Source organism: Dasypus novemcinctus, chromosome 10 (genome assembly GCF_030445035.2).
Source record: "Dasypus novemcinctus isolate mDasNov1 chromosome 10, mDasNov1.1.hap2, whole genome shotgun sequence".
Classification (NCBI taxonomy): Eukaryota; Metazoa; Chordata; class Mammalia; order Cingulata; family Dasypodidae; genus Dasypus; species Dasypus novemcinctus.
In genome coordinates, this window is record NC_080682.1 from 39,577,879 (window position 1) to 39,594,443 (window position 16,565).

At 37.8% G+C, this 16,565-nt stretch overlaps 1 protein-coding gene across 1 annotated transcript; it reads right to left on the reverse strand.

Moving 5' to 3' along the window:
* Positions 1 to 5,116: 5,116 nt before the first annotated feature.
* Positions 5,117 to 6,088, reverse strand: LOC101442248 (olfactory receptor 4P4-like). The gene has a single exon (XM_004483928.2). The coding sequence runs from the start codon at positions 6,086 to 6,088 to the stop codon at positions 5,117 to 5,119; it is 972 nt and encodes a 323-aa protein (XP_004483985.2).
* Positions 6,089 to 16,565: the final 10,477 nt, after the last annotated feature.

Consider the following 16,565-nt stretch of genomic DNA (forward strand, 5'->3'; position numbering starts at 1 on the left):
ATGCTGTTGGTTAACTTTAAGGAGAGGTTGTGGTAGATCAACAAGGTCTGGTATAAACTGCCATTCACTGTTCCCAGGGATGGTGGTTATGCCTGAGACAGCTAAGAGGGGGTTGAGGAAAGGCATTGCCCTTTTAGTTATTGTATAAGGAGAAAATACAGGAAATGGACACAGACAAGATTTCTTAAGGAGTATCTGGCTTGCCCTCCCTCTAAGAATAAGTATTTGGGCTAGAGTTAGAGGAACTGGCTTTGCCATAAGCATTACTTAACTTTTTCTCTTGAAGAGGTATTTCAGGCCATCCAATGGTTGTCACTTGCCCATCACGTACTTCCAGTGATTTGGCATTTCCTTGGGCCTCACCAGGGTAAGTGTACCCAGCTGCAGTTCCTTTAACTTTAACAGCTGTGGGAGTTATTAGAACCAGAGAGTAAGGCTCCTTCCACTTTGGTTCTAATTGGGAGTGAGGCCTGTTCTGCCAGGTTTTGATCAGAACCTTGTCTCTAGGTCCTTGTCTCTAGGTCCAAGGTCACCCATTGACCATCTTAAAGGGGCCATGGTGAAGTGGGCCCTTAGCCACCTTGTTTGCTGTTTCCCTTCTAGTTGGAAATGCTTAGCCCTGGCAAGCTGGCATGTGGGTAAAGTCTATCTGCCAGTCCTCCCCAGGGGATGATAATGGGACAGGTTCTGGAATAATGGTTAAGAGTTAGAGATGGGTTTGCACTACAACTTTAGCTGGGCTTCTGCTCAGGCATTTCCCCTAGCTATAGCAGTGTTTGTCTTCTGGTGCCTTGGACAATGCAAAACTGCTATTTCTTTGGGCAACAGAACGGCCTCTTATAAGTCTACGGTTACTTACCTGTGCTTAACAGGTTACCTGCTATTTGTAAGCAAGCCTCGTTCTCACCACATGGCAGAGTGAGTTGGAAGATGAGGAAAGTATACTTGGAGTCTGTGTAAATGTAAGCTTTTCCCCAGTTGCCAGCTTTAAGCTTCAGGTGAAGTCAATCAGCTTTGCCCTCTGGACTGAGGTCCCGGGAGAAGGGCTTGGGCTTCTATAGTTTCTAATTGAGAGACCACTGCATCACCTGCCCTTTTAATTCTTTCTTTAATGAAACTGCTTCTATCTGAGAACCACACAAAGTCTGGGTTTTCTAGAGGCTCATCCTTTAAAACTGACCTTCTTGAGTAGTTTTGGTTAAGAGTTTTAAGGCAGGAGTGGAGGAGGGGCCCCTCAGAATTTGATCTTGTGTTCTCTGTCAGTAGCAGGATGGCTTGGTTGAGGATCTGATACATCCTTAGCTGCACCCCAGGGGTCTCTAGTATTTGAACCTGATATTTAATTAACCATGGCTGCCAGCAAGCCATTGGTGGCCCCTGGCCTCAAGCATGCTTTTCACCTGGTTGGGGAGAAGACTGTGAGAGGTTGACCCCAAGTTAATTTGGGGGTTTGCTCAATTAAAAGGGCTGTTGCCCTCACAGCTCTCAGGAAGGTGGCCATCCCTGCGCTGTGTTATCCAGAGGTTTGGAGAAATAAACCACTGGTTGAGATTCTCACCCTGTTTCTAGACTAGCAGTTACATACAGAAAAAAAAAGACTTATTTAGGTTAGGGATTCCTAAGGCCAGCAGGCTAATTAAAGCCTGTTTTAAGGTATGGAAGGCAGTTTCCTGGTCTGTTCCCCATTCTAAGAGATGATTATCAGCACCTGGTGGGTAACCACAGTCTACAGTAACCAGCTATTCCTAGGAATGCCCACAGTTGCTTCTTTGTTTGAGGCTGGGGAATACTCAGCGATAGCTTGATCTCTTTTTGGAGAGAGAGACCATTCCCCTGAAGTGCGAAGAAACATGAAATAAAGACTTTCTGCTGAGAGATTTGTGCCTTGAATGATGATACTCTGTAGCCCCTATCAGTTAGGAAATTAAGGACTAAAATGATGTTGGCATTGGAAACATCCTTTCTTAGACTCCAAAGCAATAAACCACATACATACTGTAAAAGGGAGCTTTGAGTATATTAGTTAGCAAAAGGTGTGCTGATGAAAAACACTGAATTTTTTTTTTTATAAAGGGTATTTATTTGAGATAGAAGCTTCTGTCACAATGCCCTAAAGAGTCCAACTCAAGGCACCATAGGAGGTACTTTCGCACCCAGAGTCTGTTGTCATGTGTTGATACAAGAGGGTAGGCAATGTCTGTAAGGGTTCAGTCTTCTTCCTCCTCCCAAGGTTCTGTGGTTCCAGGTTCTTCCAATATCAGCTGCAGGCTGGGACAACTCTTGTCTCTCTTCCAGGGCTCATTTCTCTTTAGTCTCAGCTGCTCTGCTTTCTCCACAAGGACAGCTGTAAGCTGTCAGGTGAATGGCTCATCTCTCTTCCTGGTGCCTCTGCCTTGTCTAATGGAACCTTCTCTCTTTTGACATGTGTCTTTTTCTCTGTATATTAACTTCCCAGGGATCCAGCACTAAAACTCCAACTAACTCATCTACTTGTCATTTTCCCTTGTTGGGTATGGACTCAAAGTCCTACTGACATGGCCCAATCAAAGCCTTAATCATAATTTAATCAAATAAGAGTAAAACATCTGACTCCAAAATAATATAATATGCCCAGAGGAACAGACCAGTTTACAACATAATCCAATATCAATTTTTGGAATTAATAAACAATATCAAACTGCTACACTGAGTCAAATGGAGATCAGCTAGGTCCTGATCTACGGCATTCTCAAAACTAAGGGGGTTGTCTCAGAATACTTGCAGCAAAATGGTCCATGTAAGCAGGACTGGAGGTTTAAATTTGGACTCCTGCCATTCAGAGGCAGAAAGGAATTGGGAGTCTGGGTGGAGTGGAGTGAAGAAAAAGCCATACTTTAAGTGAAGAGCAGTAAACCAAGCTGTGGTTTCTAGGATCTGGTTCAGCATGGTATAAAGTTTGTGTCTGACTGGATGCATAGGTATAACAAAACTATTCAATACTCTTAAGTCTTGAACTAGCCAGTAGGTGCCATTGGGCTTTTTACAGGAAGAATAGGCTTGTTGCAAGGACATTGGCAGCATGTTAGTATGCCATTCTCCAAGAACTTTATAATCATGGACAGGAGGCTTTTAACAGCTTCCTCCTTGAGGAGGTACTGCTTTCTGCAAGGGTAGGGATGGTTGGCGTTATAAGCAATGGAAACTCGTGGAACCTGGAGGACCCTTCTGGGAATCCAGGATTCCCAGACTATAGGATTTACTTTACTATTGATTTAGGATAAATTCCACATTCTTACCTTTAGTGCTGGGCTACAGGCATCTTAGAAGCCTTTCTACATGGATGTATGCCCCAGGGTGAGAAGTAAGTCCTGACCCAGTAAAGGGGTAGGGCATTCAGGAACAATTAAAAAGGGATGATTTAAAATTAGGTTTTGTATTTGGCAAAGGAGAGGCTCAGGAAAGGGTCTAATTTTAGATTTACTGTCAACACCCACTCTGAGACAGTTTCGAGGAGGAGGAGGTTTGGAGTGACAAGTCAGAGCTGAAAAGGTGGCTCTCATATCTATTAAAAAGTCTTTCATCCCACATCCAAGGTCACCAGGTGCTTCTCCAGTTCAATGTTCCACAGATTTGTCCAAGGAGACACTTTTTGCCCCAGTCTTCATCAGTCCTCCCTGGCAGCCTTTGCCATAACGGCCCTTGGTTGTGCTCTGTCATCCTTCAAGATTTGGTGTGCTCCTAAGCCCAATAGCCTGTTTTCCCACCTCAGAGGCAGGGACCAGGCAGGGCTCCCTACAGGGCTGTGGTGATCTGAGGCAGCCTTTCTTCCAGTGACCAGGCTCTCCATAGTTGAAGCAGGAACTTAATGCTTTGGCTCCACAGCCAGGGTGACTCTGAGGTAGCAGGCTGCTTCCTATGGCAACTGCCAAAAGGTGAGTGAGACTTCTCCCTGTTTCTGCTTACCATCAAACCTTGATGGCCTTGCTGTGCACAAATTTTTGTCACTTCAGAGACTATGTGTTTCATTATTATTACACGGTTGTGAGTGGCATAAGGGATATTTTATATATGTAAGTAATATATATGCAGTCAAATAACAAAAAGCTACTATCTTTTATTTCAGTTCAGTAAGAATTTATTGCCATATTACTTTGTGCCAGGCACATTACTATTCAAAAGAGAGAGAAAAAAAAAACTAACAAAAAAGACATAGTACATAATACATAGCTCAGTCAAATTGGGAAAATACTGTTCATATAAAAGAAAATGAGTGTTTTATTTGAAAAGGAATAAATTTACATATAATTAGCAAAATAAGAACAGAGGAGAGACAAGGAAATCATTTGGTTTATTTATGGGTCTGTAATATCTTTCTGAATAATAATATACAAGAAGAAGAGTAAATTATACAGAAGACATGAAATATGAAGTTTATGGGAATGGGCATCCTAAGAGAGGAGAGAGTATAAATACACCTAGAAGTGCAAGAGAATGTAGAGTAGGTTTGAAAAAGACAGAGGGATGCAGTGTCACTGTTAAAATATCCTAGCAAAGGAAAAGAAATAAAGAGCATGGAGTAATAAGAAAAAAAATTATGTTATGCCATATACCATGGCAAAGTTATTGTGTCTTAGCCTACATACTCTTATATCAGTACAAAGCATAATATTACCCCATTTTCATAAACATTTCAAAGACTGAGGTTCATCAGAAGTAAACAAGTTGCCTAGACCAAGGGATTAGAAATTGACAGTCATTTTTGAATAATGTTTCCTTGCCTAGTATAGTGTAAAACAGTACTTTCTTCCAATGTAGTGAGTTCTAAGATTAGCAGTTTAAGACTTGGACCAATTTGACAAATTTTCTAATTAAAATGTGAGAAGGTTGCTTGGATTTTATTTAATGGAAAATAGTTCACATGGCAATTTTTGGATAGGGAAGTGACACGTTTAGTGATGTGCTTTGGGAAGATATGTCTTGCATTTTTCAAATATAAATGGTGACCCCTAGAACTAAGTTGGACTCTCCAAATGCAGATTGCTATAGGAATAACAATAATTTGATTCTTCGGCTAATGCAAGTTTAGAGATCATTTAATATTCCCAAAGAAGGTTTAATTTTTTTCCCTACATTATCTTTAATGATAAATATGCTGGAAATACAGGATTTGAAGCACAAGGAATATCACTTTATTTACTTTGATTTGGGAGCATACCTTTTGCATGGTGGTTTTCATCTCTGTATTTCTCAAGGTGTAGATGAGAGGATTCAGAATGGGTGTAATCACAGTATAAAACACAGAGATTTCTTTGTCCTTGTTCTCACTTTCAGCAGGTAAAGCATAGGTGTACATACAGGGCACAAAAAACAAAACTACAACCATAATATGAGAGCTACAGGTTGAGAGAGCTTTGCGTTGTCCTGCAGAAGAACGTGTCCTAAGAGTGTACAATATGTTTATGTAAGAAGCCACCAGGACAAGAAAAACTACAATCACCACCATCCCAGAGTTGACAATAGCTAAAATACTAACCACATGAATATCTTTGCAGACCAGTTTCAAAAGAGGCTTCACATCACACATGTAGTGATTGATCTGATTTGGGCCACAGAAAGGTAAATTGAGGACCATAAGCAGTAGAGAAATAGAGTGCCAAAAGGCCAAGCCCCAGGCCATGAAGATCAGTGTGTTACACCTCTGCCGGTTCATGATCACTGTGTAGTGCAGGGGCTTGATAATGGCAACATAGCGGTCAAAAGCCATGGACACCAAGATTAATATTTCCACACCTGCCAGCAAGTGAACAGTGAAGAGCTGGGTCATACAGTTGTTGTAGGAAATGTTTTTTCTCTCTGCAGCTAAGTCTCTGATTAACCGCGGAACAACAGCAGAGTTGAAGAAGATGTCCATGAGAGAGAGGTGGCAGAGAAAGTAGTACATTGGTTGTTCGATTAGATGGCTGCAGGCTATAGTCAGTAAGATGATGAAGTTCCCCATTAAGACTGCCAAGTAGCAGAGCAGGAACAAGAAACACAATAACAGCTCTATTTGTGTATTCTCCCATAGCCCCAAGAAGACAAATTCAGTAACATTGTTCTGGCTTTCCATGAGGGTGAGGTGAATTTTTAAACAGACCAGAAACTTTATTTATCTGAAATAATACAAAATTAACATTAAAGATTAAATAATGTATTTCTAAAATTTGGAAAGATTTGTAAATTTAAACATTTGACAGGTCACAGTGCTTTTATGACACATTTATGATTTTAAACATTGTGTAGATTTGAGAATTTTTCCATGTCAAATGATATTAAATGAGAGCATATTTTACTACTGACACTTTTCAAAATACTTAACATGTATATATCTCCCATATCAACCCAGTGAATAAAAAGGTACTATATTTAGAGTAATTTTTACATATGCAGAAATAGAGACAAGAAAGCTTCAATTAATTACACTAAACCATGAAACTATTAAATATGGATTAAGAAATGATATTTTACTTTATCCACAATCCAATGGATTTTACTTTATCCAAATCCAATGGATTTTTCATAATTATTTTACTTTATCCACAATTCAGTGGATTCCAACTATTTTCTATTTTTGAAAGAAAAATGTTTTTACCCTTTGTCAATAACTCTGGCATAAAATTCAGCCAATCTCTCCTCTCTATGCTACATATATTTAATCTGTCTGCTTCCAATCTCACACTAAAATTCAATACATGCAGTGAAACTAAACATTTATTCCTGAAATGTTAAAAAATTGAGGAGTAATAATATAAGAGAAATAAACTGATTTACTTGCTAATAACCAGTGACTTTCTAACATCATATCTGGTTGAGATTCAGGACATGGACAGCCCGGAAACAGGAAAATAAATTCAGCAATGGCTAGGTTTCTGAATATAGGTACCAGGAGATTTTTATATGAAAGTTTCACCATTCTCCTAAATTATTTGGAAAGCATAATTTAGAACTGATGTTGGAAACACCTTAGGAAGCTGTTTTCTTTGTTCATTTTCAAGGAACTAATGATATGAAAGAATGACCTGCTTCTTTACACACACATTTAGATGAGTGCAGACACTCATATGCAGTAGATCTGAGAGGAGGGAACTGGTATGCTGAAATTGTATGTCTTACTTATAAAATCAATGTACATAAAAAACTTTTACTGTCAATATATATTTTTTTAACTGAGGGAATAGTATGATATACTGTACAGATCCCTAGTCTAAGGATTATGAGAATGAGCATCTTGTCTTGGATGCCCTAATAAATTCTACCTTGCCTGTGCAAGGGGCTTCTTTCTGAGATATTTTACTTAATTTGCAAGTGGAACTAATGGCAATGGTTTTATTTACCTTCTGCTGTGAGCAAAATGATGAAGGCTATGTAAAGCATTCAGTGTAAAAGGACTTTTGATTCTGACTTAGGTCAAGTCCACAGAACAACTTTACTACAAGTGTTTTGTTTAAGATCATTATGTTGTATAAGAAAATGGACACAGGATTTTCATCAGTTAATTGTTTTGCATGTTATTTTTAGTTCTGCCACAAGGGAATGGTTGGAAGGACTCACGGCAGACAAATATTAACTATAAAGGAAAATATCAGTTCTAGGCTAATTTTATCGTTGGTTCAAAATACACTTAACAAAATGTTTCTTTATAAATTGATATTTTCCAAACCTTTTATTTGTTTATTTTAATTTTTTTTTTTTTGGTGCATGTGCAAGAACCTGGTTCATAAAGAGACCTAGGCTTAATTTTACATAAAAGCTGCAGAAAAATACTGTAGAAAAGCTATGTAATTAAAAATGTAGAAAGCCAAACTCTTACTTTTGAATAATTCCTTAGCCTTCGTGCAAGACTTGATAATTCTTAATGAATGGATGCAGTCTTCTGTACTTAAAATGATTGAATATCAGTTGGAAAATAGAAAACCCTTTTAGGAAAAGAATCTTCAAAGCATTGTCCTTAGGGTTGTTACTAGGAACCTTCTGAAAAAGCAAATGTATCATGAAGCACTTCCTGGAACTACTGGAATCATTTTCAAATGCTTTCTTTTATGGTCTTTTCCTAATTCTTCAAAATCCCCTGTGTTATATGCAAATGCATCCTTTCTTTTTCTCTCTCTTCCACACACATGTAGAATGTAGAGTGTATATGCACATATGCAAAGATACACAGGGTATTTGGATGGATTTCCAAACCCACCTTTTTACATGACTTTTACTTGAATAACTTCTTGTAAAAGTTCCCTTTTACTTACAGTTTAAATCTCTGGAGAAAATCCTTTTACGAATTGTTTGTAAGGGTGTGTCAACTACATTTTGAAAGAAGAAAAATCACCGAAGTAAGAATGTTGAGAAGAGGGAAATATGTCTTTATTCATGAGAGGATATGGGTTGTGTGAAATTCCATCCATGGCAATTGTATCTGGTATTTCATACTTTATTTATCACATCTATAGTAAGGAAAGTTTGTGAAAGTGATTGTGATGGGTTAAATTATTTGGTGGATTTAGAGGAAAATAGATATCATAATTCGAGTAATAATATATTCTATGTAATATGCTAGCTACTTTTCATTTACTCAATCAGTATACCTCAATTAGCAAAAATATACAGGAATATTTCAAAATTTGAATTTAATAAGGCCAAATACATATATATGTGTGTGTTTATATATATATAAATATAAACACACACATATATATATAAATGGAGTTGCTTGGGTCCCAGATTATTTATCTCCAAACTTTTATAAAGACACCGACATACACATACATGTTATATTTAAATACGTGTATATATTAGCCATAAAACTTACTTCTGCCACATTTTACATTTTTTCAGTATGTCCAGCTGACCTTCAAATGGGGTCCTTTTATTTCTCTGTGACTCTATATATGAAAGCAGCAAATCAATGTGGAATGTCTCTGACTCTTCATGATTCTTCTATACAAAAGATTCTTGTGGGAAAGGTTTCTGACAACACCATGAATTAAAAGGCACAGAAAAGACCCAGGGGGAAAAGCTCCCATGGGCAATGTACAACAGCCAGTGCATGTGTAGTTATAGCAGCAGAAATAAAGCCTATATTATTTTACTGATGATATGGAGTTTTGTTGTTGTTGTTTTTCTTCATTTTCTTTTAAATGTTACATTAAAAAAACATGAGGTCCCCGTATGCCCTCCACCTCACCCACGCCACCCCTCCCACATGAACAAACTCTTCCATCATTGTGGCACATCCACTGCACCCAGCGAATATATTCTGGAGAACCGCTGCAGCACATGGGCAGTGGTCCACATTGTAGTCTACACTCTCCCCCAGTCCACCCCGTAGGCCATGACAGGACACACAAAGTCCAGCATCTGTCCCTGCAGATGGGCAACTCCAAATCCTGAAAATACCCCCACACCACATCTCTTCCTCCCTCTCCCAACCATCAGCAGCCACCATGGCCACCCTCCGCACATCATTACCACAACCCCTTCCCTTACTAATCACAATATTTCCCCAGCAGAACACCAGCAAGTCCACTCTAATCCACACTCCATTCCTCCATCCTGTGGTCCTGCGATGGCCATGCCCAGTCCGCCTCTACATCAAGAGGGGGTTTAGATTCCACATGGATGATGGATGCAATTCTCCTGCTTGCAGCTGTAGGCACTCTTGGCTCCCTGGTGTGGTGGTTGCCACTCCTCACCTCTCTGTCAGCTGGCCAGGATAAGTCCAAGAAACCAGAGGGTAGGAGCTGCAAGTCTGCTGAGGCCCAGAGCCTGGCCGTCACATGGAATTTTTCTTTTTAAAAAATATCATCAGGGCATGACAGGAATGTTTCTGTTACTCTTTTTTTTTTCATTTTTAAAAAAAATTACATGAACATACATAAACAATAAATGTATAGTAATAGTTTTGAACTTACAAAAAAATACATAGCATCATACAGGATTCTCATCTCTCATCATACCGCCAATATGTTGCATTGTTGTTAAACATTTTAAACTAATGATTAAAGAGCATTGTCAAAATATTACTACTAACCAAATTATTTTCCCCCTACCCACCATTTTCTTCTTATTATCTTTATATCATTTATATATGAACATACATAAACAATAAGTGTATAGTAAAAGCTGTGGACTTACAAAGCAAACATGCATAACATCATACAGGGATATCATGCATCAACCCTCCACCAACACCTTGCATTGACATGAGACATTTATTACAGATTATTAAAAATTTTGTCAATCTTACTAATAATTATGGTCCTTATCTTGCATCTGGTGTATTTCCCCCCCAACCCAACCTATTATTATTTTTTAAATATGTTTTTTTGTGACAGAAGTTGTAAACTTATAAAACAATCATGCACCTGTGGAGAATTCCCAAACAACACCCGTCTATCAACACAGCAGAATGTGGTGGAGCATTTGTTACAGATAAAATAATATCATCTGATTGTTACCATGCCCATAGTGTACATTTGGTACACATTCTCCATAGTACCCCGTTATCAACACAGTACATCATTGGCTTAGATGCAAGCATATTACATTACTACTGCTAACCACAGTCCATAGGTCACTCCAGTTGTATTTTTCCCATGTTTCTCCACATTCCCACCACCCTGAAGTAGTGATGTATATTTGCTCTAACTCACCAAGGACACTCTTGCATCTGCATCATCAACCACAATTCTCATCCACCTCTTGGTTTACTGTGCTATACAGTTTTAGATTATTCTCTAGCATTCTGTCAATTGGTATTTACATCCCTAAATTACCATTATCAGCCACATCCCCATTTTTAAACTAGCTGTTACTTACTATTTGTTACCATCCACTCTATACATTTCCATGCTTTTACATTAAAGCTAATTAAAACTTCTACATACATTCAATATTAGTAATCCATCTCAGTCCTCCTCTTATCTCTTTTATGAACCTACCACCTACCATGAGAGCTTGAAGATATTTTCCTTCAATTTCTTCTAGAAGCTTTTATGGTTCTTGCTTTTTTTTTTTTTTTTTAAGTTTTTGATCCATTTTGAGTTTATTTTTGGATAAGGTATGAGATAGCAGTCCTCTTTCCTTCTTTTGGATATGGATATCCTAGTTCTTTCAGCACCATTTGTTGAAGGGACTGTTCTGCCCAAGATGTGTGGATTTGACAGGCTAGTCAAAAATCACTTGACATACATGTGAGGGTCTATTTCTGAACCATCAGTTTGGTTCCATTGGTCTATGTGTCTGTCTTTATGCCAGTACCATGCTGTTTTTACAACTACAACTAGGTAATGTAATTTAAAGGTCTTTATATGAGAGTTCACTATTCATTTTTTAAGATGTTTCTGGCTATTCAGGATGCTTTGCCCTTTTGAATAAACTTGAAAAACATGAATTCAGTTTTTAAAAAATGCTGGTAGAATTTTTATCGGGATTGCATTGAATCTGCTTATCAATCTGAGTAGAATTGACTTCTTAATGATATTTAGTCTTCTAATCCATGAGCATGGAATGTTCTTCCAGTTATTTAGGGCTTTTTAAAATTTCTTTTAACATTGAATTGCAGTTTTCTGAATACAAGTGCTTTACATCATTGGTTAAATTTATTCCTATTTGAGTTTCTTCTGTCATATTTTATTTTTCTGATTCTTTTGACACTCTTGTTTACTTTTATTGATATAATCTTCATTTCTAGACTCTCTTCCAGGCCTTTCTGTCCTGTTTTACCTTTTCATGCTCCAGCACACCCTTCAGCATTTCCTGAAAATCTGATCTCTTGGTTTAAAATTCTTTCAGTTTCTTTTTATCTGTGAATAGTCTAATCTCACCCTCATTTTTGAAAGTCAGTCTTGCTGGATATAAGATTCTTGGCTGGAAGTTTTTCTCTTGTAGTATCTTAAATACATCAAACCACTGTCTTCTTGCCTCCATGGTTTCTGGTGAAAAATCAGCACTTAATCTTATTGGATATCCCTTATATGTTATGCATTTCTTTTCTCTCACAGTTCTCAGAATTCTCTCTTTGTCTTTGGCAGTTGACATTCTGATGCGTATGTGTCTCAAGTTGGTCCATTCAGAATTTTTTTTTTTGGATGGGAGTTTGTTGTGTTTCTTGGACATGGATAGCTAAGTCCTTCCATAGGGTTGGGAAATTTTCTACCATTATTTCTTCAAATATTCCTTCTGCCACTTTTCCCTTCTCTTTTCCTTCTGGGACACCCATGAAATGTCTTTTTGCATGTCTTTTGCTGTCACTTCATTCTCTGAAATCTTGTTAATTTTTTTTCCTTTCTGTTCTTCATCTCTTCCTTTGTTCACTTTCAGAGCCCATTTCTTCAAGCTCTCCAGTCCTTTCTTCTGCCTCCTCAAATCTTCTATTTTATGATTCCAAAGTTTCTAAAATTTCAGTTATTGTGGTTTCATTCCCATAAGATCTGCTATTTTTCTAGGTATGCTTTCAAATTCTTTTTGTGCTCATTCAATGTCTTCTTAATATCCTTAATCTCTTTAGCCATCTCATTGAATTTATTAATGAGATTTGTTTGAACACCTATGGTTGGTTGTTTCAACTCCTTTATGTCATTAGGAGGCTTATCTTTTTTCTTTAACTGGGCTGTATCTTCCTGTTTCTTGGTGTGGATTGTAATTTTTTGTTGATGTCCTGGCATGCGGTTACTAGAATATTAATTCTGGGTGCAGTTTTTTCTCTTTAGTTTAGGGCTTCCTACCCTTTCTCTCTTGCTGGTTGTGCAGTAGGAGCCAAGGATGTAGTTGGTGCTATAATCTGTGGAGGCTCAAGCTGTTCTCATTGCCCCAGGAACCAATGAAGCTTCTCCCAACTTTCTCCTTTACCAGGGGTAAGGACAGAGTCACAGCTGTATGGAATAATACAAGTTGTGCATCCCTAGACTGTAGTTGCCCAGAAAGATTGATAAGGTTTTGCATCCCTTTGTCCCCTGCCTGGAGCAGGGATGGAGCTGCAGGTGTGGGCAGCAATCTGTGCACTGCAGATGACTGCTGTTGCCCTGGTAGACTTCCAATTATTCAGTCTGTGCCAGCCAAAGTTATCTACAGTTATCTGGATACAGGATAGACTGGTTCAGGGCCTGCCGGAGGTGGGGCTGAAGCTTAGGCTAGGACTGCAGGCCTATCTGGGTGAAAGAAATCAGTTGATTTTCAGTCCTGGATTCCCCCTCAGGCTGGGGGCAGAGTAAAAATGGTGGCTACCGGCCTCTTTCTAATTTGGGCAAATTCACATCCTAGCTGTTCACACTAGAGTGATAACTTAGCCAGCCAAGTCTACGAATCAGTAGCCCAAATCAGTGGCCAACTGTATCCTCCTTCCCTGTTTTTGGGAAATGGAGCTTCCAATTCCAGTCACAGAATAGCTCCAGGGGCAGTTTGCACTGCCAATGTAGGATCATCACCAGCCTCTGTGGCTCTGCCAGTAATTTCCTGGAGAGGCTTGCACAGGTCTCCCCATCTTCCTCCCTTCCAGAGGTAGAGCTGGGACATATGCTAGACCTGCAATCTGATCTGGATGGAAAGAAACTGTTCCCTACCAGCACTGTGATTTTCAGTCCAACCTGCTTTCCCTCATGCCAGAAGCAGAGTTAAGATGGTGGCTACTGGCCTCTTTCTGACTTGAACAGGCTCAAACTTAAGCTGTTCTCAGGATTATACTTTAGCCCTCTGAATTTACTCATCAATGGCTGAAGTTGGTATCCAACCATCTCTTCCTCCTCAGATTTGGGGAAGTGGGGCTTTCAATTCCAACCATGGAACATCTCCTGAGGTGGCTTGTGCCTCCAGTGGCATATGGGCACAATCCTCCATGGCTTGGGGTACTCTACTTATGAATCTTCTCTACAGATGGGTTGTCTCCTCCTTCCATTTCTTTAGGGATGTGGCAGGATGATCTTCTGATCTCCTGGAGCCCCCAAACAGGTGCTTCAGCTAGCTCAAGAATGCTCAGGTTGTTTACTAACTGCCATGTAGCAGGAGATTACTCTAGGAGCTCCTTACTCCCCACCATCTCACTGGTTCTGTAGAGTCAACTTTTAACAGTGAGAAACTATTGCAGAAATAGTGATCAATTTTATTAAGTCCACAAAATTTTATCATGACTGGATTGCTATAGACAATTGAGGAAATAGATGGGCAGCACCTCCTGCCCAAGCAGCTAGGATAAGAAGGGTGCATCTTGTCCTGGTTATTATAATCATGTAGTACAGAGTTTTGCAGATGAAAATGTATTGATCAAAGGCCACAGCAACAATAATGAAGATCTCAGTACTGCCAAAGAAGTGCATAGTAAAAACCTGTGACATACAATTTCCATAGGAGATGGGTTTTCTCCCAACAAGTCACTAATCAGTTTGAGTGTAACACTAGAGGTATAGCATATTTTGGTAAAAAAGGGAGCTGCATTGAAAAGAGAAAACAATAAGTAGGTTTCCTACCAGGAGAGAAACATAACAGAATAAAAAGAGTGCAAAGCAAACCATTTGTCTGATCTCATCATAAGAAAGCCTGAAAAGAATGTTTCAGAGATGCTTCTGTGATTTTCCATGTATTTCAGATTAGCGTATGTTTTGCACAAATGTGTTGAGAGTCTGAAAGGAAAAAAAATGAGTTTGATGAAACATATCAGTATATCTAGATAATTGAAAATTTCCAAAAATTGGATTTTTATACATAGAATATTAATTATTGTTAATTCATAGATTTAAGCTGATTTTTATGATGTTTTATTTTACATATCTTTTATGAAAATTTATAATAGAATTAAGTAAGCATTTTATTCAAATATGATTAAAGAATATTTTAAGTCAGTTTGATTATAGAAACATTATTACTGTTCATTATATTATGTAGATTAACAGCAAATGTTTAAAATATTCAATAATTTTTTCCATATTTTAAATCATACTGCCTATGAATGAAATCAAATTTCTATCTTTCAGCATGAATGGAGGGCCTCTTAATTTTCTGGAACTTTAAAAGGCACAAAATAAAATGTTTAAAATACCTTATTTAATCTTTGAATTTTAAATTTGTAGAACTTTTTTTTTTCTTTCTGGGAAAACATTGCCAACTGGACATGCAAAACCAATGATGCTTCACATATACTGAATAGCAAAGAATGAGTGACAATTATACACACAAAATATATAATGATTGTCAATTATTGACTAAGTTCTGAAAAATAAACTACAATTTCATTAATTTCTCCTATTTATAGTTCATATATTGGGACAGTTTTTAAAATATGCTTTCATTTAAGTTTGTGATGACAACTTTAAAGGAGATATTTAATTCTTGTCTTGCCAAAATTTGTTTGAATTGTCTATATTTTATGGCTCTTAGTAGAAATTTTATACATATTCTTCAACCACCTCTTCCAGAAATGTTAGTCCCCCGCAACAAATAACCTGGTCTCAGTCAAGATCTTGCAAGTCACTGATTTTATTGATCTTTCTTCTTCTACTCATCTAGTACTCTTGATAAAGGTCAATATTTGGACTATATTGCCTATCTTTGGTGCTCGTTGTTACTCCTTATCTCAGATTTTCTCAGCAGCTAACCTGATATTATTCATCTTTCTTCCTATTCTTGAGAAGTTAGATAAGCACAGAGCCATCAGAGTTTCCTGAACTACCATGCGTCTCATGATTACATTTTGGGGCCACCAGATTATCAGTGCCTGAGTCAGGCCAAGTCAAAGTTGGAAAGTAAATGCCTAGAGGTATAAGGGGCATTAATGTGGACTGTGGCTTCGGAGCAATTGGCAAAGATTAGTTTAGATTGCCTCAGGGAAAATAATATCTGAGGACTTTCAAAACTATTAATTTTTCCATTATCATGTAAGTTCATGTTGTGTTTTTTCAAACAAATTTTCCTCATTCAAGTGCATAAAACAGATGACTCCTAGGACATGGAATTTCAGTCCTAGGAGTTATCTGTTTTATGTTATTTCTGCAGAATAAAGATTTATATCTCATTGAATCTCTCATAGCTCTAGTGAATATTTAAAGTCCAACTGCAAACCTATAAACAGTTCTTAGACGTTTTGAGATATCCAAATATTTTTGACAATTGAAGTAGCTTTGTTTCAATTACTGGTTTGTATTTCTCTTCATTTATTTCAGATTTTGTTATTGGAGAAGATTAGCAGAATTCCTGATGCAGCCTCAACATAATCTGAAATCCATTCAGACTTTATGGTTAGTGAATAATCCATGTCGCTTTGGTTTAGACAGAGTTCCACTAATCATGCATGAAGGTGATTATATTCTACTTAGTTTAATTTTTGGACTGTAAATTCTCTTGCAGCATGATGTAACTTGATTACCATGAAAATGTTTGTAACACTATAGTTTAAATTGTGTAATATTTATAAGCAGAATTGTACTTAAAAGAGTAGAGTTAAAATTAATGAAATCTAATTGTTTGCAGTAAATTTCATTGAGTCCTTTTCTGGAGCCTATATATCTTCCTCTACAATCTTGTCAAGGAATAAGCTCATTCTGTTTGAATGTCAACAATGAAGAATT

Coding starts and splice junctions, on each gene's coding strand:
- LOC101442248 (XM_004483928.2), bottom strand. CDS start 6,088: ATGGAAAGCCAGAACAATGTTACTGAATTTGTCTTCTTGGGGCTATGG.